The 24,301-nt window shown below is 47.8% G+C and overlaps 1 protein-coding gene across 4 annotated transcripts in view; it reads left to right on the plus strand.

Annotated features, from left to right (window-relative positions):
- PLEKHA2 (pleckstrin homology domain containing A2) overlaps positions 1-24,301 on the plus strand; it is a 58,024-nt gene that overhangs the window by 18,057 nt on the left and 15,666 nt on the right. For 3 of the 4 annotated variants that reach the window (XM_080658619.1, XM_080658621.1, XM_080658620.1), the window contains exons 3-9: positions 6,538-6,594; positions 12,334-12,382; positions 14,024-14,121; positions 19,500-19,640; positions 20,160-20,306; positions 20,585-20,653; positions 21,062-21,132. In XM_080658619.1, the coding sequence (XP_080514745.1) occupies positions 6,538-6,594; positions 12,334-12,382; positions 14,024-14,121; positions 19,500-19,640; positions 20,160-20,306; positions 20,585-20,653; positions 21,062-21,132 (632 nt within the window). Of the gene's footprint in view, positions 1-6,537; positions 6,595-12,333; positions 12,383-12,535; positions 12,629-14,023; positions 14,122-19,499; positions 19,641-20,159; positions 20,307-20,584; positions 20,654-21,061; positions 21,133-24,301 lie in introns of those variants that run through there. The other variant, XM_080658622.1, reaches the window with a different exon arrangement.

The raw sequence follows: 24,301 nt of genomic DNA on the forward strand, positions 1-24,301 counted from the left end.
CATGCTTTTGTCTATTATTTTGTTAGAGTAAGAACACAGAATTCCTTGGGGAAAAAAAATAATCCCAAAAGAAGATTTCAAGCGACAGATCTGTACTTTGGCTAAAATGCAAATGAAAATAAATAAATTAAATAAATAAATAAATAAATGCAAATCTGCTCAGGGTGAATTATTATTAAATTAACATTTTAAGAATTAAAATTATGTGTGGACTTTTTGAGAGTTAACATAAAATACTGTACGTGTAATTTTGTTTTATGTGTTTTCTATGGTAATCTTATTTTTAAAACAATTCTTGTCATTTAAAATTTTTTTTGACTTTTAGAGAGAGAGGAAAGGAAAGGGAGAGAGAGAGAAACATCGATGTGAACATGAAAACAGCAAACACATCAATTGGCTGCTTTCTACTCACTCCCTATAGGGGATCCAGCTCATAACTTGAGCATGTGCCCTGACCAGGAATCAAACCAGCAACCTTTTGGTGCATGGGACGATGTCCAACCAACTGAGTCCCACTGGCCAGGGCAAAATAATTCTGTCTTTATAACAAGGTGTACTTTGCCTAAAGTAAAAAGAAGTACAAACTAAATTAAAAAGAAGTATAAACTAAAAAGCACTTTTGGGCAATCACGTTACTAGTTAGCACTACTTAGTATTGGAGTCCAAGCAGCTAAAGAGATAGACGCTATGAAAGTTAGCAGAGGTTTTATTAATGCAAAACAACAGTGATGACTATTATAAGTTTTCTTAAAATTCATCTATGGTTATTTGTTACATTTTGCTTTAGATTTTAACCTTCTGCATTTGTTTTTACTATATCTTTTTATACATCTATTTTAAAATATTTTAGGTATCTATTTATATACAAGAATGCCATGTCTTTAAGTCACTGTCACCAGGATTGGAAGAGGAAATAAAAGAGCTAGGAATATAGTGGCTGAGAGACTTTGCACATCATGAAGTCCATCCTGGCTAGAGCCGGTACTGGGTGCATGTCAACAAGAAAGAGACGTCCAGATGATAGAATGGGAGCATTACACCAACACAACAGTTTATGACAAAGAATTGACTTCCCTTGAAGAGAAATATTAAATACATCTTTTGAACTGGAGAATGGAGAGAGTAGCCATGGACATGTTGCCTTTCTTCCAATTAGTATCAGGAAATGGAGCTACAGGGTAGAGGGGAGATGTGTTTGATACCGGAGTGGCAGGTGAAGCCACTACACGGCCCACTTCATGCCTGGGGACAGCTCGCTTAGTTTCCTTTGGTGAGGACTGTGGATTGTGGGGCAGTGGGAATTGTGCCCTCCCCTCCATTCCCATCATGCTGCTCTTCTTAGGCAAGTCCTTTTCTGAGAGTCAGTGTCTGGCCTCATCTTTTGGTGGTTTGAGTTGTGGTTTCAGCCCATGGGCAGTCATGCTGGCTCATGCCTCAGCTGTGGGGTTTCCACATGTATTCTCTTCCCCCTTTTCCCACTAGTTGACTAACAAGCTAGTGTGACTGCCTGCTGTGTTCCTTGCTGTCTGCTAGGAACCCTGGAGGGACAGAAGAGAAGGTAAGAGGGCACAGGCAACTCTCCTCCCCCTTTCCACATTCTGAATTCCTAGTCTTCTAGAGTTTGGCACCTAAGAGCCAGTTTGACTAGTTCCTGCCCTGCCCAGCTTGGGCAACTCTACAGAGTCTCTTTTGGTGTAACCCTGCTGGTCCTGCTCTTGTATTTACCTTTCATTGATAATCAACTCTTAGATAATGAGCAGGTCCTTGTACATTTGAAGGATTGTCTCATGGGAGGTGGCGTGGTAAAAGGAAAGTGCATGGGATTTGAGAATCAGGAAGGGTTGAGTTCCATCACTGGCCTGACTACTCAGGACCTCTGTCACCTTGGGCAAGTTGCTTCACCTGCTCAATCCTTAGTTTCCTCATCTGTAAAATGGGATTGTTGGGGTTAAGTGACAACGTGCAAAAGTACGTACCAGCAGGCCTGGTGCATAATATACTCTAAATATAAATCTGTCCCTTTCCTCCTTTCTCAAGCTGTGCATTGTCAAAGCAGCAAGCAGATTGGTGTTGGGAGCAACGAGCTCTGTCTTCTCTCTGCTCCTTGAGGAAGTCTCACGTGGTGAATGATGAGGCATCAACAGAACCTTCTAGTGCTGACATTCTGTGAATTTATGAATGTATAGTTAGATCTAATGGTCATTTCTGTGCTTCTTGTTACTTTCACTAGAAGAAGGGACAATTTTTCTATTTCAACAAGAAATAATGTTGCGTCTAGAAAAAAGGCTTACCCTGGGAGGTATGTCATGGGAGGTGTGGGCCCTTCAGCTCCTTGCTCAGTGATGGAAAAGAAACAACCCTATGCTTTCCACTCATGGAGAGTTGGAGTTCCTCTGAGGTCCTTGGTGACAGAACATTTGAGCAAAAAGCAAGACAGCAGTGTCTTCATAAAGCCTTCATTTAACAGGAACCTGCCTTGTGCCCTACATTGTTCCAGAAAACTTACAAGTCCCAGAGGTGTATAGGTTGCTCCTGACACAGTTGCTGCCAGCTGTGCATACAGCTGGAATCCCTTTTCTCTTCCTGCTCACTGCCCTGCCTTGCTCTTCCATGTCCCTGTTTATTGCTGCTGCTGCAGCCAGAGCCACTCTGTGGGCTGTGGCTGGGCGTGGCCCTTCCTCTCACCTACTGCTGTGTCTCCAGTGCAGAGCCAGCAGGACCAACTGTTGTCTGCACCAGTGGTCCTCAAGCCTCGTGGCACAGAGGAATCCCCCGGGATTTAAAAACATACAGGTGCCCGGGCCCTACCCCAGACCAGTTAAAACCCTGGGGATGAAGCTTGAATGTTAGTTTGTTTAAAAATCTGCCCAAGTGACTCACATAACAGCCCTCCCTCCAGCCTCTGTCTCCACTCCTCATCTGCTCAGGTGCTCTCATCTTAGATGCTTCCTGCCCCTCTTCCTGGCCCATTCCTCGCCTCCTCTTCCTAAGTCCTTGACCCCTTTTTAGTTGGGACTCAGACCTTCATGTCTCCCTCTACTCAGTTCCTGTCCCACAAGAGACCTGCTCCAGGTCATGGGAACTGCAAAGTCACGTGATACCCAAGTTCTAAACATGAGCAAATCTTCCCAAAGAAACATTGTTTGCCCATGGCAGTAGAAGCAGCGTCGTCTTCCAGTCCTCCATGAGGGCAGCGGGCGTTTGTGGACTGGTTTGGGAACTAAACCACCACACAGATAGCGTTTTCATTTAAAAATCGACGAGTCAGCTGTGTAGAGGAATAAGATTGTACTTATGTTCTCACTTGCTTGAAATCTAATAAGAAGAGACAAACTCACAGAAAAATATCCTCCAATACAGAATTCAGGACTAGATTATGTTATGTGAGTGTCCCCCCCACGTCCCGTGTGGTTCAGGGTTCAGGTTCAGGGTTCGGGCTCTGGAGGAGGCCGCACACAAATGAAAGAGACTAGAAAATATTAATTTGGAAATATTGGGGGCCAGGCGGGAGCCCAGCTCAAGAGGAATGACTCCACCCAGCTTTGGCCTTGCTATCCCTTTTATTCAGATTGTGGGATACACCCATAGCCCTTAGGCAGGCAATTCCAATGATAGCCCATCAGCAAGGATTTACATAGAAGTAAAAGGTGGAAGTTGCTTTAGCTACCATTGCCTCAACTAGACAGTGGGTGCTTGGCTCTGACCTTTCAGAGCTTCAAGGTTGACCAGCCTTCCGGGTTCCTTGTCCACACCTCTCTGCTAGTGAAGGCAATGGGCGGCTTCCAACAATGTCATGTAGACTAGTTGTTCTCAAACTTGGGCCTATTAAGGGATCACTTGGGAGCATTAAAAAAAAATGTGCGTGTTCTGCCCACATTCTGCTTGCTTCTGATTCAGTGTTTTTTGGGTGAGGCTGGAGCCTGGGCCTTTTCAAATAAGCTCCCCCAGAGGTTCTGATGTGCAGCAAAGTTGGAGAAGGGTTGGTGTACGTGAACTCAGTGAGAGGTGAGGCCAGGGCAGGCTGTGGTCAGCGGAGCAGGCTTCAAGAAGATGCTGTTTCCCTAGAGCAGACGGGGCTGTAGCCGGGAGGGGCAGCTTGCTGGTCCCCGACACCCTGCCCTTCCCCAGGTGCTGTTTCCTGCTGGTCCTACCCTGACATCTGGCTGCTGAGGCCCTCACAACTTGGCATGTTGGCACAATCTTCCCTGAGCAAGAAGTGTCTGCCTGGGGCTGCCGCACTGGCAGCGCACTGTCACCATTGATCTCCTAGGTCCAGTAATTAGAGTGGACACTGAGCTGTCGCTCTGGATCAAGCCTGTGATCCTGGGGCTGTTTTCTCCTGTCACTCATTTCCCTCTGGGAGGCGAGGGCAGTGGGGGGAAACTGCTTTTGCAGACGTTTGTCATGTTTTCCTGGCTTCTCCTGGTGGAGAGGAGGTACACGTGAGCCTTCTGCAGACAGTAGGTGGGCTGTGGGTGAAGGGGGTGAGGACACCCCAGGGTAACTGGGCCTGGAGAACTGCTGTCTCTTTCTCTCTGGAGCACAGGACTGAGGGTGGAGCAACTGTGGAGGGTGGAGAGGATGAAGTAGTTGCAATCTGATCGGCTCCTATCTGTCATTACGCTTGGGTTAGTGTCCGAATGGTTCTCCCAAACCTACTTCATCACTCATAATTCAAGATAGGGCCCTGGAGGCCTTTGGGTTGTGGTGTGGAGCCAGAAGACTGAGTTGTGCAAGACCAGCCCTGAGACTTGGCATCTGCATCTTGTAATTAGCATGCGGGTCAGAGATAGGAACCACCATGGCTCAGCTCTCTATGTATTTTCACGTCACTCTCCCAACAAGCTATGCAGCCGGGCTTATTATTGCATACAGTCCCGTGCACTAATGTCCTAAAGCTAGGATTCCAACAGCTCAGGCTTTTTAAAATTATAGTGTTGCTTCTATAAGGGCATCGGGGTGAAGTCAGGAGACCTGCACTGTGGTTCAGGCTGTGCCACCAATTATGTTGCCTTGGACAAAGCCCTTCCCTCACGAGTCACTTTTCTCAGGAACAAGATGTGGGGCTGGGGGTGGAGGAGGTGCTCAGCGTCCAGCAGAGGCCTGTGGCTCCATGTGGCTCTGGAGGCCATGCAGACCTGGGCTTGCTTTTGGACACCTCACTCCCCAGGGAGCTGAGTGTCTGCCTGGAGTGGTTTATGTTCCCCTCTGGGGTAGTCAGCTGGGTGCTGGGGTTCCGTTTGGACTCTGATTTAGGGGCTGTAAGGCCTCTCTCTTTCCTAAAAAATAAAACAAAATGCAGTCACTGTATAATTGAAAATAATGAGTCAATCAGATCACCCATAGTTGAAATGCTATTTTGGTTACTGAAAGGCAGCTTTGAGACTTACGGTCTTATTTACAAAAGGGAGTGGGGGAAGAAATTCTTTTTAGATTTCTTACTCTAAAATCCTAAGGCTCTAAGGATCCTTTTAGCATGGTGTGATTCCCTCCATTTTCTCGTAATAGGATATTTCACATTACAATTGCTTCAAATGATGTTTGTTAATTTAGATAATTGGGCCTAGAAGGACTCTTCCCTCTTATCTAAGGGCCTATTTCTTAAGGGCCATCTCCCGGAATGACAGGTCATTTCACTGTTAACCCTTTAGGAAATTACTAAATTCCCATTATCCAAGAGCCACCTGTGTTTATTACTTTGCCATGACCCAGGTAATGGGGGCTTCAAGGTTATTCTTTGAGGTTTATGGAAACGGTTTAAGAGGTTATGGACAGGTTCTCAGGCTCATGGGGGAGGGCATTTTCCAAGTTACAGATTAGGAACTCCACAAGTGTGAAGTCTTAGCCGTCTCTTTGCTACACTGCCATCCCTGTATCATTGCTTCATTTCTGACAATGGAGAAATTAGAAAGCCAAAGCAATTGCCAAGTTAAATATTGCCACACAAGGTGCCTGTGAATTTCTTGCTGTTTGAATAGTCTGTTGACTTCGTGTTTTATAGTGTGTGGACATTAACGGCCCTGTGAAATAGACTGACCAGCTGTACTTTTTATTTCTGTATTGTGTGAATCTGTACCCGACTTATTACGAGAAGACTTTGAAGTGGCATAAAACAGGATCAAGCCAACAAGGGGATCAGATTAGTCAGGGCAGAAAAATATAGTAGCTATAGGCCAAGTGCTCTTAAGTTTACTTACTCAGTCTTACAACTGCCTTGTGAGGTAAGCACTGTTATCAGAAGGGAAAACTGAAGATTAGTGGAACTTCCTCGTGGTCAAATGGTGGAGCCCACACTTTTACCACCTCTCTGTAATACGTTAGCTCTGGGTAACATTAATGCACACATATAGTGGCAAGAATGACCACTGTTTTGCAGGGGAGGAAAGGGAGCCTCAGAATGGGTAAGTGACTTGCTCAAGGTTGCAAAGCCAGTAAGTGGCATAAACAGAACTGGAAGCGTGGTCTCCTGCCTCTTAGTGCTGTTTCCATGGCCGCACGTAGCATCCTTCTTAAAATGAAAAACATATTTTGTTTCAGAACCTGGCAATTGGGGCAGGAGCTGTTGGATCTTTGCAGCTGACCTACATCTCGAAGGTAATGTTGGCCTGGAGCTCTGGGAATTCATATTCTGTAAGTAGGTTTAGTATCTAAACAAGAGGCAGTGTCCTATCCTTCGGGTGTTAACATTTGGGGGTGTTGCATGGGCAGCTCCCCCTTCACCAGCACTGCCTGTGGAAGCCCTGCTGCTGACCGGGAGTGGGCGGAGTGTGGTCAGCAGCTTCTTGGAGGGGGGCCTTGCAGCCCCTTCCTCCTGGGACACATCAGTCCGCGCTGCACTCAGCTCCAGCAAAGGAGGTATCGGTGGTGGGGGTAGGAGTGGGACATGACCCTTTTTGTAATTGGGACAAGGAGGAACACAAAAACAACAACAAAACCCCCAGTGACTGTAAAGGATCCTCCCAGAGGGTGTAACTAAGCAGGAGCAGCTCAGAAAGAGTGGGGACTGCACTGGACTTTTATCAATCACCTGGACAGGATACCTCAGAGGGAAAGCTAAGATACCCGGAGAAGGAACTCAGGGGTACCGGGAAGCCATGTAGCCGCCAGGTAACTGCTGTAGAGTCTGGCAGGTGGGCTGACAGGCCACCCCTGGTCTAGTTTGTGCAGAGAGGGTGAAGCAGCCCCTCTTTGGTGCTGAGACACGTGGAAGGGCTTGGCGGAGGGAGCTGGTTGATGATGCCCATATGTAGCTGCTGAATTCAGCTTCTTTTAGCGGCCCCTCCCTGGAGAAGGCCCCAAGGCTGACCCATGAAGCAGCAGTGATAAAAAAGGTCAGGGATTTAGAGCCTCACCAGAAAGAGGAACTCTTTGTCCAGTGAGGAGAGCCAGGTGGCACCCAGCCAGTACTAAGGCCCCGGAAGTCCTGCTCTCCCCACGCACTCCTCACTTCAGGCCTCTGGGGACCTCTGCTTCCTTGTCCAGGTTCTCCCACCCTCAGGGGGTTGAGATGGGGTGAGGGGGCCATAATCTGAACGGCTCCTGGCTCCTTTTTGTCACAAGCTTTGGGAGCCCTTGGGTTCAGCCCTCCCTCTCAGCCTGTGGGGAGGTGAGTGGCGGCTGCCGGGGCTGCAGGAGAGTCTGGCAGAAACAGCTGGGGGCAGAGGCCGAGTCTGCATTGCAGAGTCTGAGCCTTGAGAGAGAGGAGATAATGACCTGGGGGCAGAGGGAAGGGCCTGTGAAAGCTCAGCTTTGTGCATGTCTGTGGTAAGAAATGCGGCTGCCTCTGGACAGGCAGGACAGCAGCTTGGGCCACCCCTCTCTTGTCCAGACTTGCTAGATGTTGCTCTAGGCGTTTCAGAGAAAGAGAGTTCAGTATTCATGAAACCCCAAAACCTGCCTGTTTGAGAGGGTTTGGGAAGATTTTTTATGGGAGAGGAGTGACTACAGTCTCTTGCTGAATCATAATTTATAAATGTGGCTCAGATGAGGGTTTTTAGAATTCTCAGCTTTGGAGGTGGCCTCATTTAGAAAGGATGGATCTGCCTTTTAGCCCTTCCTGGGAGAGACAGGGCTGCTTGGGCCTTTTACAAAACCCACAGCTGCCCTGGGTCAGGTTACACAGAGCTGAGGGCCTTTAACTCCTGCCTGATCCCGTGCCAGAATGCAGGAGTTTCCCCGAAAAACCTTAAGGCGAGGTACCAGCATCACATTCAGCCTTCCAGGTTATTTTGTATTAACCCCTAGGTATTCCCTCCCAGAGTGGAGGGTTTTTTGTTTTTGTTTTAATATATTTTTATTGATTTCAGAGAGTAAGGGAGAGGGCGAGAGAGATAGAAACATCAATGATGAGAGAGAATCATTGACGGCTGCTTCCTGCACACCCCCTACTGGGGATGGAGCCCACAACCCGGGCATGTGCCCTTGACTGGAATTGAACCTGGGACCTTCAGTCTGTAGGCTGACACTCTATCCACTGAGCCATACCAGCCAGGGCCAGAGTGGAGGGTTTATCCACAGTGTCAGCCTGCCTTGTGGTGTATGTGTAGCTGCTGTTCAGGGATGCTCTTCAGTATTTCTTTCTTGAGGGCCAGTGTTGGGAAAATGGGGTCCTTCAGAGAGGCCAACAGAGATGAAAGTTCTTGACTTGATGTCATTCAGGGCATCAGTGGCAGCAGAACCAGTTCTTGGGCAAACAAGAAAATAATTGATGCTGGCCTTTGGCCCTTCTACACAGCCAGCCCCACTGCCCTGGCCCCAGCTTGTGTCCTGTTTTGTCAGGGCCTTGCCCTCAGTAACTATAAGGAAGACCTTTCTAGAATAGTGGTTCCTGTCAACAAAAATTCCCCAAAAGAATATTAGAAAATGGAGAGACTTCATTCAGGTGAATGGTCTGCAAGCTGGGGAGATGCAGCTTCTGGCAGAAACTAAGTGTGCCATCTTGTATAGAGAAAGTTCCCCACCAGGTTCCCAATTAGATCTGTTTTATGTAAATGAGGCATCCAAATTGTATGTTTTTGATTGGTGCAAATCATGCGGTCTCAATTCATAGGCATTAGGTAGTATCCTGATTGGTTGTTACGGAGCAGTTATGATTGGTCATTTTAAATGCAAATGAGGGTATAATTGTATAGTTTGGATTGGATGGGGCAGGTCTCAGTCTGTTGGTCCAAAGACAAAACCAGGAACTCTCTTATAATATTTGCCTCAGATAGCTTAAGTAAGCAGGGCAAAGAGCAGGAAGCCAAGAGCTCAGTCTGGGGTTCTTCCCTGAATAAAGACTACTGTCAGCAGATGGCCGCTGGACTCTTATTATTTATAAAATTTGGGCCCTCATTGGACCATGGGGAATCCATTTCAGCATAGAGAAAGTTCATATTCCTTAACATCATATGAATCTTTCTTCATGGGGTCCTCATTCCTAACTTTTGGGTGGGTCGTGGATCCTTTGGAGAGTCTGATGTGAAAAGTGTGGACTCATTTTCCAGGTAAAGTATGTATGGGTGTACACACCAAAATTTTGCCTGTAATTTCAGGGCTCATTGAACCCCTGACTGGTTCAGAGATCCCATCTTAGAGCCCCTCCAATCATTCTGTGTAGGTGGCTGCTTCTTCCCTTCCCCTACTCCTGGAGCCACCTTGTAGGGCAGGGTTACCCTGGGCCCTGGGGCAGAGCTGCACCGGAGCTCCAAGACCTTGTTCTGCAGCTGCTGCTGTGCCTGAGGGGCCCCAGCTCCACTTCCGGCCAAGGACAGGCAGGGTGCGGCTGGCTAGCAGAGCGCTGCCGCCGATGAGCTGGCTGATCCTGTGGTCTGTGTTTAATCTGATAAGAACAAGTTCCCGAGAGTCTGTGTCACTGTGGAGCAGGCTCATCTGCGTCACTCTCCTGGTGACCTGTGCTCATGCCCCCCTCACATCCCTGACTCCTCTCACTGCTTGCATAACCCAGGATCCCACCAGTCAACCACAGTTGTGCAGGTACTCAATTGAGGCCATTTGGGCCATGCAGAAGGTTGCACTTGGCTGCCTTCTCTAGTCAGCCTGTCAACCACACTTCTTCAGGATCTTCGGCTCCTTCACCATGTCTGAGAGATGCTGCACAGCCCGGCCTGATCACCAACATCTGGGGGTGTGGGGAACGGAGATATATTCCCAGGGACCATGGATTCTGCTTCCACAGTCACCAGAATGTCAGGGGGAGGCCTGTCCATAGTAAATGAGACCCTCCCATCTTGGCCCTTCTCTCTGAGGGGCACAGTACAGGTAGATATAATTTCATTTTCCTCGTTTTGCCATCCTGTGACCATAAGAAGGGGACCACTAATTTCACTCTGGTTTTGCTAATCAGGAAGATGATCAGAGACATTGAGGTTCTTACCCTTGCTTAACAGCCCATCAGGCAGAACTAGAACTGATGACTTGTTAATGCAGCAAGGAGCTGCTTTACCAAATAACCCTGTGGTAAGCCATGAGGCATGACGCAAATTATAGATGTGCGTGCATACCCCTGACTGAACACTGGAGAACATACTAGTATAAAAACAAACAAATGAAAGCATCAGTTCCCATAATGAGCACATGGGTAGCACTTTCCCAGTATAGGTTGGCAATAAATTGTGGTCGAAGTGGACCATTTGTCATTCAGGCAGGGTGAAAAGTGTCCATTAGTGATGCTCTGTCTAGTCAATGACAAATGGCAGTTTCTGGGAGCAGGAGTCTCTGAATAAGCTGGAGACTCCTGCCATCACAAAGCCGAAAGTAGAAGGGATGCCGTGAGATGATGGGTTCTTCCAGTTGGGATAGCCAAGGCAGTTCTACGGGGGTCAGGGTTACACAGGAACCACGGGTAGGACACAAAGGCGCTTATGGGCACGAGGACCCTCAGGAGCACAGATGCTGAGGGACAGAGCAAGAAAATGAGTCACTGACAGATTTCTGTGTAGGTGGCTGCTTCTTCCTTCCCCTGCTCCTGGAGCCACTTTGTAGGGCAGGGTTACCCTGGGCCCTGGGGCAGAGCTGCACCGGAGCTCCACGACCTTGTTCTGCAGCTGAGATTTGAGCCGTGGTCCTCTGGCACCAGAGCTGAGGCTGTACTGCCTGTCTTTCCTTTGATAGGCTGCTACCTCACTTCCCATATTAAGTATTGGGGGCAGGGTTAATTTTGGTTGTTAAGGAATCTGGGCAGGTTTATAGAAAGAACTTAGAGCCAACAGAGAGAATCCAGACAGAGGGGTGGGTCAGTCATTATCTGACCCTTAGCAACTGTGAGACCTTAATTTTGACTTGAGATTTTTCCTTAGCTTCTGGCTTCATACCTTCTGTTAAAGCAAGAACCACTCCTGGAGCCCCTCTGTGCGAACAAATAGGAGAATGTCCTTGCTGGAAAGGGGATGAAGGAATGGTGTCCACAGGTGGATTATGACAACATGGGAATAGTTCCTGGGGGAAGGTGGCTGGCCCCTTGGAAAACGCAGGTACAGGATGGAGGCCTGCTTCAGGGAGGTCCATCCTCCATCAAGGGTAGTCACCTAATCTTTGTGGGCATTGGATGGAATATGAGCTGCTTTCCTTTATTCGTTCAGTGTATTTGAAGCTCAGTGAGGTGGGTTCATATAGACACAAACGCAGGAACATACATGCCAGGGGTAGGATTGCAAAAGCAAGATGAAATCAAACAACAAGAGGTATAGAAATATTTCTGCTTTCTTATGCCCTTTTCTTAAATACATAGTTATTCTCTTTGATTCCATTGGCCCCTCTTGGGACATGTAGAAGTGTGTGCTTTCATGGTTAAGCAGTTGGGGTAGATAGAGAGGAAATCTATTAGTGTGTCCAGATGCAGTGAGTGACCAGCTGCCTCATCTTTCTGGGAGCGCTAATTGAAATCCATGTGTTTGTGGCAATACCACCTTCAATTTGGAGAACTGTTTAGGCAGGGGGCATGGTGGTTGAGAGAGGAGTAGCATCTTGCTAGTGTGAGTGGGGCCAGTATAGGTTTTGTGGTCCAAAGAGAATTTTGTCAGGAGTCAATGGCTATTAAGAGTGTTTTTGCAAAAATAAAGATGAACACAGACATCAAGATAGTGGTTATCTCTGAGGGGTGGGAATGGAACTCTATCAGGGAGGGACACACAAAGGACTTCTGAGAAATGGGGCTGATAATGTCCTATTTCTTAATCTGGATAGTGAGTACAGGGTTTCCACGTATTTATTATTTTTAAAGTGTTCGCATATATATTTGGTTAAGAAATGTTTTAGCAGAAAATTGGGGGAAAATGCTTTATAAATATTGTTAGAAACATAGTTATGTTTCTTCTATTTTTTTATTTGATATAGGTGAGCATAGCCACCCCAAAGCAGAAACCAAAGACTCCATTTTGCTTTGGTAAGTACTGAGCCAGAAGATGGGTTTTTTGAACACTCCTACAGCAACTTCCTCTTTGGCATGGAGATGGTCTGGTGATCACCTTTGACTTACACCCTGTGTGTGTGAGTGACTTCAGTCACAGCGATGTTTCCTGGCTCTCAAGTGATACTGCTTTCCTGGGTCTCACCACCAAGTTATCAGTCACCTAAAACAGATGTTCAATGGCGTTGCAAGTTTTCCTGGCTCCACAGGGCGAGGTGCAAGGTATCTACTAGAAGTTTCTAGGAACCCTCAATTCAGAGCTCAGTAGTGGTGTGCTCAGGAAAGGTGGAGACTTTGGAATGCTGGGGGGATAATAGAAAAGGAGTATTCTGTTGGGGGTCTCACTTAGTATTGCCCAAAGAGTGACAGTGTTGGGGTGACACAGGAAGCAGAGCCAATCCATTGAGGCCTCAAGTCACTGAATCATCAGTATTTATTTGGCGCCCACTATGTTCTCAGTACTGTACTAAGTGCTACAAGCAAATGCTAACAGATAGTTTCTGAGCTAGCAGATATTCTGTCATATATCTAGCGTGATTCTGAATGTAAGCTCATGAAGGAGGGGTATTCCTCTGCTTTGTCATTGCTGAATCCTCAGCATGTAGAGTGGTTCTGGCACGTAGTAGGTGTTGAATGAATGAATGAGATAATGAATTCTGTGTCCCATGATTTTCACCCCTTAAATAGTTCAGGCTTTTTAATGCTAGGAGAATGAAGTGGTCCCTTGAGTTGTCCTCTCTCCCAACTTCAGGTTGGTTCAAGCGTCTTCGATGCTCTGATTCTTCCAGTAGTTTTCAATATCATGGCTAAGCTTGAAAATGACTCTCTCCGATGTTGTGGTCAACAGATCTATTTTAAAAAATTATGAACCCAGAAGTAAATTGTTGACCCTAATGGAGGGCTCAGAGGAAAGAACAGGTTGAAAATGAGGTCAAGGACACAGATTTGATGATTTGATTTCAGGCAAGCTTTATTCCCTTTTCCAACCACAGACAGTACTGCTAACCCAGGCAAGTTGTGCCAGTGGAAACAGGGGCCCTGTGGCCAAAATTATAAATGTGTCATCATGAATGTAAATCTGTTGGCACCTCTAAAAAGCAGTTTGAGCGTGTGTCTTGTTGATGGCAGACTAGCAACCTCATCACTGCATAAGAGCATGTTAAGGTTGTTGTTAATGTCAGGTGTCATTCTTGTGGCCAGTGGAGTAATCCACACTTAAAAAAATGTTTTCATTGATTTCAGAGAGAAGGAAGAGGTTGTGAGAGAGATGAGTGAGAACTATCAATCAGCTGCCTCCTGCACACCCCCTAGGGACTGAGCCTGCAACTCAGGCATGTGCCCTGACCGGGAAGGGAACGACGAACTCCTGGTTCATGGGTTGGTGCTCAACCACTGAGCCACACTGGCTGGGTGATAATCCACACTTTTAAAGAGAGCGCATTGCAGCCTGCTGTTTCCCAAATATTCATGCAGGTTTTTTCCCACATGGGGAAAGTCTTCCTCTGCTTTGTGGGGATCCTCCACCCTGCTACTTCAAGCACCCTAGTTTTGTGGAGTCTTGGTGTTGCATGTGTTCTGACCTGGATTTTTCTCCCTTCTTCCCCACGACTTCTGCAGTCATCAATGCCCTCTCTCAGAGGTATTTTCTTCAAGCCAATGACCAGAAAGATCTGAAGGACTGGGTTGAAGCTCTGAACCAAGCCAGCAAAATCACTGTACGTATGATTGCTTCTCCTTTCTGCAGGGGTCCGTGCCTCTTCCTGGCATGTGGCCTGTTTGGGTGGGGAACAATTCCAGTGGTAGCAGGGGCTTTCCCAGAAGTTCGTTCTAGACCCAGTTCCCCTACCTCTTCTTACACCTTGGTTGACCACAAGTTGCACAGAGTCTGGGTTTGAATCAAGTTCAAGGGGAAGTTTATGGAGCATCTGCTGTGTGCTTCCTGGAAGGGCTCCTGGTCAGTTGTGTTTTGGGTAATGCTGATTCAGAAGGTGGTGGGATTGGAAAATGCATTGCTGACAGTGAGAAATAGAGGGAAGGGGAAAGCATATGAGGAGGGAAGTCAGAACTTTGTCCTGACTTGAGGGAATGCACTTCTTACTTTAAGAGGTGACCTGGGGGAATCCCTTGAGGCCATCCACCAATCTGTCCTGCCTAAGCATTTAGTTTAAAAGCATCACTGAATTCATGCACTGACTGGCCAACCAGTACTTGACTTGATGAATAAAGAACTCCTTTCTTCTCCTTTAGAAAAAGAAAGGGAGCAGGGTTGGAAGGAGGAGATGGAAAACTATCTTTTGGAAAAAAAAAACAACTAGACCTTTAACCAATCTAGACAGACTTGTGGCATAATAAGCATGATTTGTATGCTGAAAAGTTTGATTTTCTGTATCCTACAGTTGGAAATGCTTGCATTCCAGTGACTCCCAATAATAACCATTATGTGCTGGGGCAGATCTTTCTCCAGATTCATCAGGGCTCCCGTGAATTAACAAGAGAAATCTGCACCTGTCCAGCACTTGTGATGTTGGACCTGCAGAGTACAGTTCAGTCATTGAAGCAGTTTTGCTTGTTAAGTTTGCTATTCTGAGGAACTTTGGTAAACCCGTGCAAAGAGAGCAAAAGGGAGGGGATTGCTGCTAACCCATGGGTCTGCTTACCCATAGGCTGTGTACGTGGCTCTTGAGTGCTGTTAGGTAAAGGTTTTCTTCATCCCTGTTGGGGTCTTCACCTTCCGCGTCTTCCACAGTTCGGTGTTTCTTTCACTGTCTAGTACTTTATCCTCGTTCAGTGTCCTCCTGGGTTTCCTCCTCTGTCCGTACCGGGTGAGCAGGGCTACCCAGTGCAAAGCAGCAGGGAACCTCTTCCCCTCTGTTTCATGCTTGGAGCACAGAGTGGCTCTAAGCAGCTTGGACCCCTGCTCTTTCCTGGTCTCATGGAGCAGGGGTTACAGGTTCCGGGAGTGGGAAGAGCAAAGTGGCACCCAGAGGCTGCAAGTCCATGTCAGTCTGTCCTCGGGGTTTCCACAGTCTCCGGGACCCCCCCCCCCCACTTTCCTTGTTATGTTAGTACATCTCTTCACGCCTCCTCCAAAGAGCATGTGGGAGAGAAGGAAGAGGACGGGTTCTCTACGTCCTCCTAATCTTTTCATGTTCTGGAAGTGTTGACTCCTTTCTCCACTTTGCATCATCTTCTATTGTGTGTCCTTCCTTAGCGAGGTTAGGATGAGGGGTAAATGTGGGGCTGGGGCACCTTATGGGTGACATGCATATTTATTTTAAGGCACCTTATGTGCAAAGTGAGGCATCAGGCACTTGGGGGGAATGCAGAGATGAAAGGGTATTGAGCTAAACCTTCACACGTGTCATATGTTCACCCCCCACATTACTCTTGTGAAAGGGGTGGTTTTATGTCATTTTTTTTCTATAAGGAAAATGGAAATCAAGGTCTTGCCCAAAGTCTAGAAGTTAGTAAGTGGTAAAGCTGGGATTCAAGCCCTAGGGCCCTCTGGCTCCCAGGACCTAGGAGTTTATAAAAATATTAAAAACGAGCAGCAGAGTTAAATAGGTTAGCTTACTCACCACTTTTACCTACATGGTTTCGTTCTTGCCTTGTAAAAACCTTAAGTAGGAAGGGCAAGTGTTATTATCCCCACTTATAAAGGAGGAAATGGAAATGCCTAGAGATCAAAGAGGGTTGCCTAAGGTTCTGGAGCCAGGATAGATCCAGGGTTTCTGCCCACAGATCATTGTTCATATTAGGCTAAGGTCATTAAGTCCTTATGATTGAAGAAAACAGTCAGCATGTGGTATTTAAAGAATTGGGTTCTCTCAGAGTATTAGCATTTCTGTATTTTTTTCTATGGCTACTGCAACAAACTGAGTGGCTTACAACAAGCAAAATGTATTCTCTCCCAGTTCTGGAGGCTGGAAGTTCAAAGTCAAGATGTTAGCAGGGCTCTGCTCCCTCTGAAGGCTCTAGGGGAGAGTCCTTGCCTCTTCCAGCATCTGGTGGCTCCCGGCAGCCCTTGGTGTTGTCCCCTGCCTTGTAGCTGCGTCATTCCATTTCTGCCTCCATCACTGTATGGCTGTGTGTCTGTGTGACCGCCCCTGTTCTTATGAGAACATCAGTCATAGAACTTAGGGCCCACCCTAAACCATATGACCTCATCTTAATGTAATTCCACGTGCAGAGACCCTATTTTCAAATAAGGTCACGTTATGGGGGGACATTATTGAACTCGCTACATTTCTATAAAGGGTTGAAAAGTGAGTTGTGCAAGTCAGGCAGTCCTTGGGCAAATTACTTCATTTTAATGAGCTTTTGTTTACCTCATCTATACAAAGTGAAGCACAGTCCCCGACCCCCACACCCCTGTGGGGTTGTCCCTCGCAGCAGTCTAGCTGAGCCTGGTGAGAAGAAAGATGAGTCCTTGCAAGTCTCATTACACAGTGCGCATGAGATCCATGTGGATCTGCAGCCTCAGAGAACACACCGCAGGTGGATGGCAGAGGGCACACCTTTAAATTGGCTGCTGGGCCATGGACAGACCAAAAGGATGACCTTGTTTTCAAGCTCGGAGCATAGTTTTCGTTGAGTTTGTCCTTCACAGACTGAGTCAGAACCTTCAGGAGAGTAACGGTTTTGGAAAGGCTGGTCGGAAGCAGCACAGGCTGCAGGGGCAGCGCACTGACTACCAGCCTTTCTCTGGGTGGATGACAAGGTTCTGAGAGGCAACACAATGGCCGAGCTTCTCTGAGGCTTTTCCCGGCCACTGCGAGCTCAAAGCCTGTGTCGCTATTCCTTTGCTGAGTTTCAGGAATTCCTATGGGTCATTTGGGGAGAATTTCTGCTGTTCTATGGTGATTTTATCTCACAATAGCAGAACTCGGAGAAAATTAGAAAGGGTGGTAGGTAGGTAAATAGGTAGGTGTATTTAACACTGGAGAATCAGGCAGTCCTCGAGCAAATTACTTCATTTTAATGAGCTTTTGTTTACCTCATCTATACAACGGAGGAAATAATGACCCTAATGCCTACTTGATAGGATTGCTCAAGATTAGGGAGAATGCAGAAAGAGTTTAGCTCATGGCTTGGCATTGAATGGAGACTGTTCTCTCTCGACGGCCAGAGGAAACGACAGGGTGGGTTTGTGGGTGGGCAGAGGTCACCCTTGCCTCAGTAAGCGGAGTTTGCAGGCAAGAAAGAGGGCTCTCATCTTTCTGGGTCCCCCGTGTAATCACAGCGGTCTTCCTCCTATGAATGGACACCAGATGGAGTGGCCCTTGGTCCCCCTGAACTGAGAGCTCTTGAAGGGTCTGGGTCTTTCTGACTCCCTAGGCTGTGGAGAAGAGGAAGAGGATGTTAGGTTTTCTCACTCGGCCTGCAGTTCCTTTCCTGGCAGAGCCACGCATGGCGCTGAGTTCTCGTGAATGAGAGGCTCTGTGATGCTGTGGACACCACACCAGCTGGGAGTCAGGGTCTGCTCTCTGGTTAGTTATTAGTCATGGCTTTGGCCAAATGACTTGAGTATTCTGGGCCTCTCTTTGTCTCTTACAAATGAAATATTTTTTCAGAGTTTGCAAACTCTTGTATAAGTGACAGGGAGGAAGTGGACAGGGAGGACGAAAAACAACCTAAGTGAGGATAGTGCCATGAGGCTCCGGTGTGGGGGTGGTAGGATAAGGCAAACTGACGAATGTACTCCCCCTCTAAAGAGTGAGCTGCGATGGGGCTGGAAATCTGGATTTTTATGTGCAGTGCCCAAGTTTTTTTTTCCTTCTTGTTTTTTAAATGAGAATTTCTGTGTGTTTTTTTATGATTTAAATATATTTTTATTGATTTCAGAGAGGAAGGGAGAGGGAGAGAGAGAGGAACATCAATGATGAGAGAGAATCATTGATCGGCTGCCTCCTGCACACCCCACACTGGGGATCGAGCCCACAACCAGGGCATGTGCCCTGACCAGGAATCAAACCGTGACCTCCTGGTTCATAGGTCGATGCTCAACCACTGACTGAGCTATGCTGGCCGGGCAGTATCCCAAGTTTTAAGTGTAGATTGAAACATGTACTGTGTAGGGCAAACAAAAAACACAGTTTGGGCAACGTCTGCCTTTGGGCCAGTTTGTAATACGGGGCCTGTGGTCTCAAACTAACCATGAACATGCCGTGATTGCTGGATCGGCGTGGCCAGGGACAGACATGGCTCACACTTCAGAAAGGGCCGAGTTTGTACTGTTAGCTCCATTTGTGAAATGTTCATTAAAATGATTTATAATACTTTTGTGCTGTTATTTGTGTTTCTAAAGTTTTTAACTGTATATTTGATAACCACAGCTGTCATTTGATAACCACAGCAACTCTACGACATAAATGTGATTTTGCTTCCCATTTCACACAGGGGACCGTGTAGGTCCAGAGGGATTCGGTGACTTGCCAAAGGTCACTGGGTCAGTCAGTGACAGATCAGGGCTTATACCTGGCCTGTGGGCTGCAAAGCTCATGCTCCTTAATTCTGTATCATATACCACATGTACGTTACCTGTCCCCTGGCATGCTTTCTTCTGTCTTCATATTTCTGGTTCCTTCTCCCCCTCCAGGTTACTGTTTGCACATCCTTCCTCTGGAGACCCCCACTGACCCCTCCATTTCTAGCAATTCTTCTGCTGCTGTCTAGCACAGCTCCTATGTATATTTTTCATGGCACTTGCCAACATTTGTAGTTATTCTGATTGTTTTGCTCTGCAGTTGTTGTCCGTCTCCCCTACTAGCACATACGTGCCATGAGGGCAGGACTTGTGTGTAAATTTGCTGTTTTATCTTTAGTCTTTCGCCAGGGAAGGGTTGACTCACAGTAGGTGCTCAGTACATTTGTTGTGTGTGTGTGTGTGTGTGTGTGTGTGTGTGTGTGTGTGAAGTTGCTGGCAGAGTTCTTCATATTCAGCTCTGGATCAGTGGAAGGCCTGGGGGTGAGAGGGGTGTCTTGCTATAATTTAGCACATTAGCTCTTCTCACCCTTTTCCATCCTGCTTTTGACTCCCCGCTTTTCCTAAGCTTCTGTTCCCTGGTGACCGCAATGCCATCGTTCTTCCCAGGTACCCAAAGTTGGGAACCTGCCTCTGACGACGGAAGTTCTCAAAAGCCTAGCAGTTCCTCCGGCCCTCGAGAAGAAGCCGCAGGTGGCCTACAAGACAGAGATCATCGGAGGGGTGGTGGTCCACACACCCATCAACCAGGTGCTGGGCCTGGGGCCGCGAGGGGTGGTGGGGATGTGTATTGCCCCTGGTGTGCAGGTGCACAGCGGACTGTACTGAGGGCAGGGTGGATGGGGCGAGGTGGAGCCACATTGGAGTGGCAAGAAAATGCCGGGCCCCGGGTGGATGTGAGTAATGGCAGTGCAGAAACTGAGGCCACTGAAGCTTGAAGCTGTGTGGCTGGCACAGTTTGGGACGAGTACGTGTAAACCCTCTGAGGCGAGGGGCTGAGGAAGGCCCGGGAGGCTTCTTTGCTCCTCTGATTTGCTTTATCTGTCCTTCCCTCTCTCCTGGGCCTGCCTACCCTCCCTAAGCGATATTCCATGAAAGCACTTGGTACAGTGCCTGATGGGAGCAAAGGAAATCTTTATTTTCTTGTTTAGTTCATTGACCCTCATCGTGGGCAAAGAGGCAAGATACTTGGCCAGAGGGGGCTGGGGTGGTGGTAAGCTGAATAAGGATGGAGGGGCAGGTGCTAACCCGGACACTGTTTCCTTGTAGAATGGTGGGGACGGGCAGGAAGGGAGTGAGCCAGGGTCCCACGCCATCCTCCGACGGTCTCAGAGTTACATTCCCACGACGGGCTGCCGTGTGCCCACTGGCCACCCCTTCATTAAGAGCGGCTACTGTGTGAAGCAGGGGAATGTGGTGAGTGTCAGCGCTGGGGCTGGAGCGGGTTCTGGTGACTCCTTGAGTTGGTGGGTGTGGGTGTAGACGGGGAGAGTCATCTGGAGGGAGGAGCTGCAGTCCTCTGTGCCTCTGCCCAAATCCTGAGGGGCTTGGGACCAAACATTCACCCACAGGTCAGAGGCATTGCCTTGATGGGAGCCGGGCTTCCAGGGCTGCGTCCTGGGAGCTTAGAATTAGAACCCCCTGCAGAACGCTGGGACCCCTTCCTAATGTCTGCTCTCTACTTTGCATTTCAGCGGAAGAGCTGGAAACGTCGCTTCTTTGCGCTTGATGACTTCAGCATCTGCTACTTCAAGTGTGAGCAGGTTTGTAGTTGCTCTGGGCCTCTGAAGAGCAACATGGTAAACCCGTGTGTGTGTGTGTGTGTGTGTGTGTGTGTGTGTGTGTGTGTTTGTGCGCGCGTGCGCGCAGAGATGTGGCCACACACACAGACTCCTGAAATGCCTCTGTCTTGTCTCCATCTGTCCTGTGTGCTCATTATTACAGTGGCCCAAACTTCCTCCCTCCTTCTATGCAGCGAGCTGTCCTGTGGTCACAGCCACAGAGCATCTTTGTAGATTTTTTTCACTCTTGATTCATTTGAGACCTTGCCTTACTTGTAACCTGTTTTTAGCCAACCATCTCCAATGAGAGAGGCCTATCAGTTAGCTGGTCTGGGCTGTGGCGTTATGGGGACGGCCTCGTTTACCTATCTCTCCATGTCTCCCCCCTAGGACCGAGAACCACTGCGCACTATATTTCTCAAGGATGTCCTCAAGACCCATGAGTGTCTGGTCAAATCTGGGTAATTGTCTCCGCTTATTTTTTTCCTGATCAGAACCCCCACTTGCCCTCTGGAACCTCCGCTTACTGCCCCCTTCTGCGGCTCTGTTCACGTCTTCTTCCAAGACAAGGACCCAGGCCTCAGGTCTCGTGGTGGGAGTCACCACATCCTAGCTGACATGGGTGTGAGGTCACACTGGGCTGGCTTACCCTCTGCCCATTGCTTTACTCTTGCTCCTGAGAAGATGAGCCTGTGTGATAATTTTCTGATGGAGAAAAAGAAAACGTGTAGGAACAAAGAAGAGAATGGTGCTGAGATGCTTCTTGGAGGGAGTTAGATGTTCATCCGCAGGAGGACTGGGGCTCAGAGGGGCCTGTGCCCATCCTCACTCACTTTGCAGCACTTCTGGGCAGCTCACTCTTATGCCGGTGCCTCCTTCCTGAATTTCTTAGGCCTTCCTCCCCTCCCCCACCCCTTTGACAAGCCCCTGATACTCCTTCACACAAGAGTGATATAGCAACTCTGTCACCCCCACTGGGCAGGAAGAGGAGGCATTTTTAATGTGTTCCTCTTTCTGCTAGGAAATGGTTACCTTCCAAGTGTCATGGTGCATAGGATGATTTGTGGACCTGGGGCCCCTGGGTGAGGGCTCTCCCATATGCAACACCAAATACAGATGCTCCTGGAACTAGAGACACAAGGGCATCTGGACATCTAGAAACCCTCATGTTGGCCCTGAATCTGCAGTCTTTAGGGACTGCATGGTGGCCCGTCCATCCCGTGAACGGGACGTGCCGAGACGGCATCACCAGGGAAGCTGTGAGCAGCAGGCAGCCTGCTTCGGAGGGAAGGCGAAGCAGGGTCAGCGTGAACACAGTGCTGTGTGACCCAGGGAAGCAGGACTGAAGGCCCGCACTGCCCCGCACATGGAGCTGAGAGCACAGGTCAGGGAAGTCCCAGTGGCGATTTATCATTCGTGAAAGTAGCTGGAGACGGGAGTTCCCGAAGTGTGGCTCCAGAAGAGTGGGGGGAGGAAAGACCGGGCATGACCGGAGCCTCGGAGGTGTCCCTGACCCTAGAGGGCCTGTACAGATTGGACATGCGACCGTGTGAGCATGTTGGGGCACCTCAGAGAACCCAGATAAGGCTCAGTCCGAAGAGTGCTTTGTACTTTGCTTAAATCTCTGACTGTCAGAGGCAGACGGAACCCTGAGTAAAAGAATGAAGGGGTTGGAGATACTGTGGGAAGAAGTCCCCAAGCCTCTGCAGGTCCCAGGCCTGTGAGACGTGTCCTCTCCCCGCCCCAGTCAAGGGGCTTTCGGGCATCTGGGTCCTGAACCAACATTTGCTGAATTTCATGGAAAGGCAACGTGTAGCCTGAGAAGCAGATTCCTCCCTCCCTGCTTTGCGTTTACTTCCTCGGTAGTTGATGCCATTCTGTTTGCAAGAACAGTTTCAAAGGTTAAAGCGTTTTAGCGAGAGCGCAGAGCCATCTCTACTCAGACACTCCAGAAGTGAAGCTAATAATGGTGAAATGTATTTCAGGTGCCCACTCTATGATGCTCACGGTACCAGATGCCTTCTGTAATTGATCTTTGTGGTGACCAGCCTGACAAAGGAGGTCTTCTCATCTCTGTTGCACAGTTAGGGTACAAAGGCTCAGCAAGTTTTAAAAATATTCCTAAAATACCTTTTCCCAAAGTGGAGTCAGCATTTGGCCTCAGGTCCGCCTCACCCCTGGCTTGCTTCCCCTTCCCTGTGGGTCTTTATTTTTTTTATTTTATTTTTTTAAAATATATATTTTATTGATTTTTTATAGAGAGGAAGTGAGAAGGATAGAGAGTTAGAAACATTGATGAGAGAGAAACATCGATCAGCTGCCTCCTGCACACCCCCTATTGGGGATGTGCCCACAACCAAGGTACATGCCCTTGACCAGAATCGAACCTGGGACCCTTCAGTCCACAGGCCGAGGCTCTATCCACTGAGCCAAACCGGTTAGGGCTTCCCTGTGGGTCTTTAGTGTCACGCTCCTCTGCCCGGGGCCCATGGCACTGGCCCAGCACCTGCCATTTCCTTTCATGTCTTCATTCACGAAGCCAGCTCCGCCTCTGATCCGTCCTTTCTTGGAATTATTCTAACTCTGGTGTTCAGCACACAGTCTCTCACCAGATTATGTAGTTTTGCTTTTTTGGTGTTTTTTTTATTGAGAGGGAATTAGGCCTTTCACTGCTTATATACCCCCACTGTGACTGGATACACACACATTTAACATTGTAAATCATTTCACCTGGTTTGAGGTTTGTCACCGAGTGAGTATCAGTTACTTCTTGCCTTCTTTATAGAAGTCCGGATCCCTCTTCCCAAACTTGCACCCAATTTGAAGCATCTTAAAAGTTGTCTACTCTCTCCTTCCTTTTCTCCTGTTTAGTGTCCAAGCCCCTCAGCCCAGTGGAATGAGGCACAGAGCAGGAATTTAATGAAGCTGATGGAAGAGGGGTTTGGAAATGAGAGATTTGGTACCCTTAGGAGAGGCAAACAGTGGAGTAATTAAAGCATAGACTCTGGAGTCAGACCTGTGTTCAAATCCTGACTCTGCCATTTACTAACTCTGGTACCATGGTCAAGTCATGTGACCTCTCTGAGCCTGGGTTTCCCCGAAGAACAGATTGATGGTTGTCAGAGGTGGGGGTGGGGAGTCGGGCAGGTGAAATGAGTGAAGGGGGTCCAAAGGTACAAACATCCAGTTATAAAACAAATAAATCCTGGGATGTAATGGACAGTGTAGTTTTGTATATTTTTTAATACAGTATTGTATATTTGAAAGTTGCTAAGAAAGTAGATCTTAAAAGTTTTCATCACAAGAAAAATAATTTGTAACTGTGTAGTGATGGATGTTAACTAAACCTATTGTGATCATTTTACAATATATAAAAATATCCAATCATTATGTTGTACACCTGAAACCAATATGTTATATGTCAATTCTCTATATATAGGGTGTCCCCCCAAAATGTATGCAGTCAAACCTCGGTTCTCGAACATCTCCCATCTTGAACATTCGGTTCTTCATCAAATTGTTCACAGAAAAAATGTCTTGGTTGTTGACCAAAACTTCAATTTTCAACCTGACAACCCTTTCATGCTGACACCTCAGCATGATAAAAAGCGTCTCTCAGGCAACAAACAA

This window comes from Plecotus auritus (genome assembly GCF_963455305.1).
Source record: "Plecotus auritus genome assembly, chromosome: 3".
Taxonomy (NCBI): Eukaryota; Metazoa; Chordata; class Mammalia; order Chiroptera; family Vespertilionidae; genus Plecotus; species Plecotus auritus.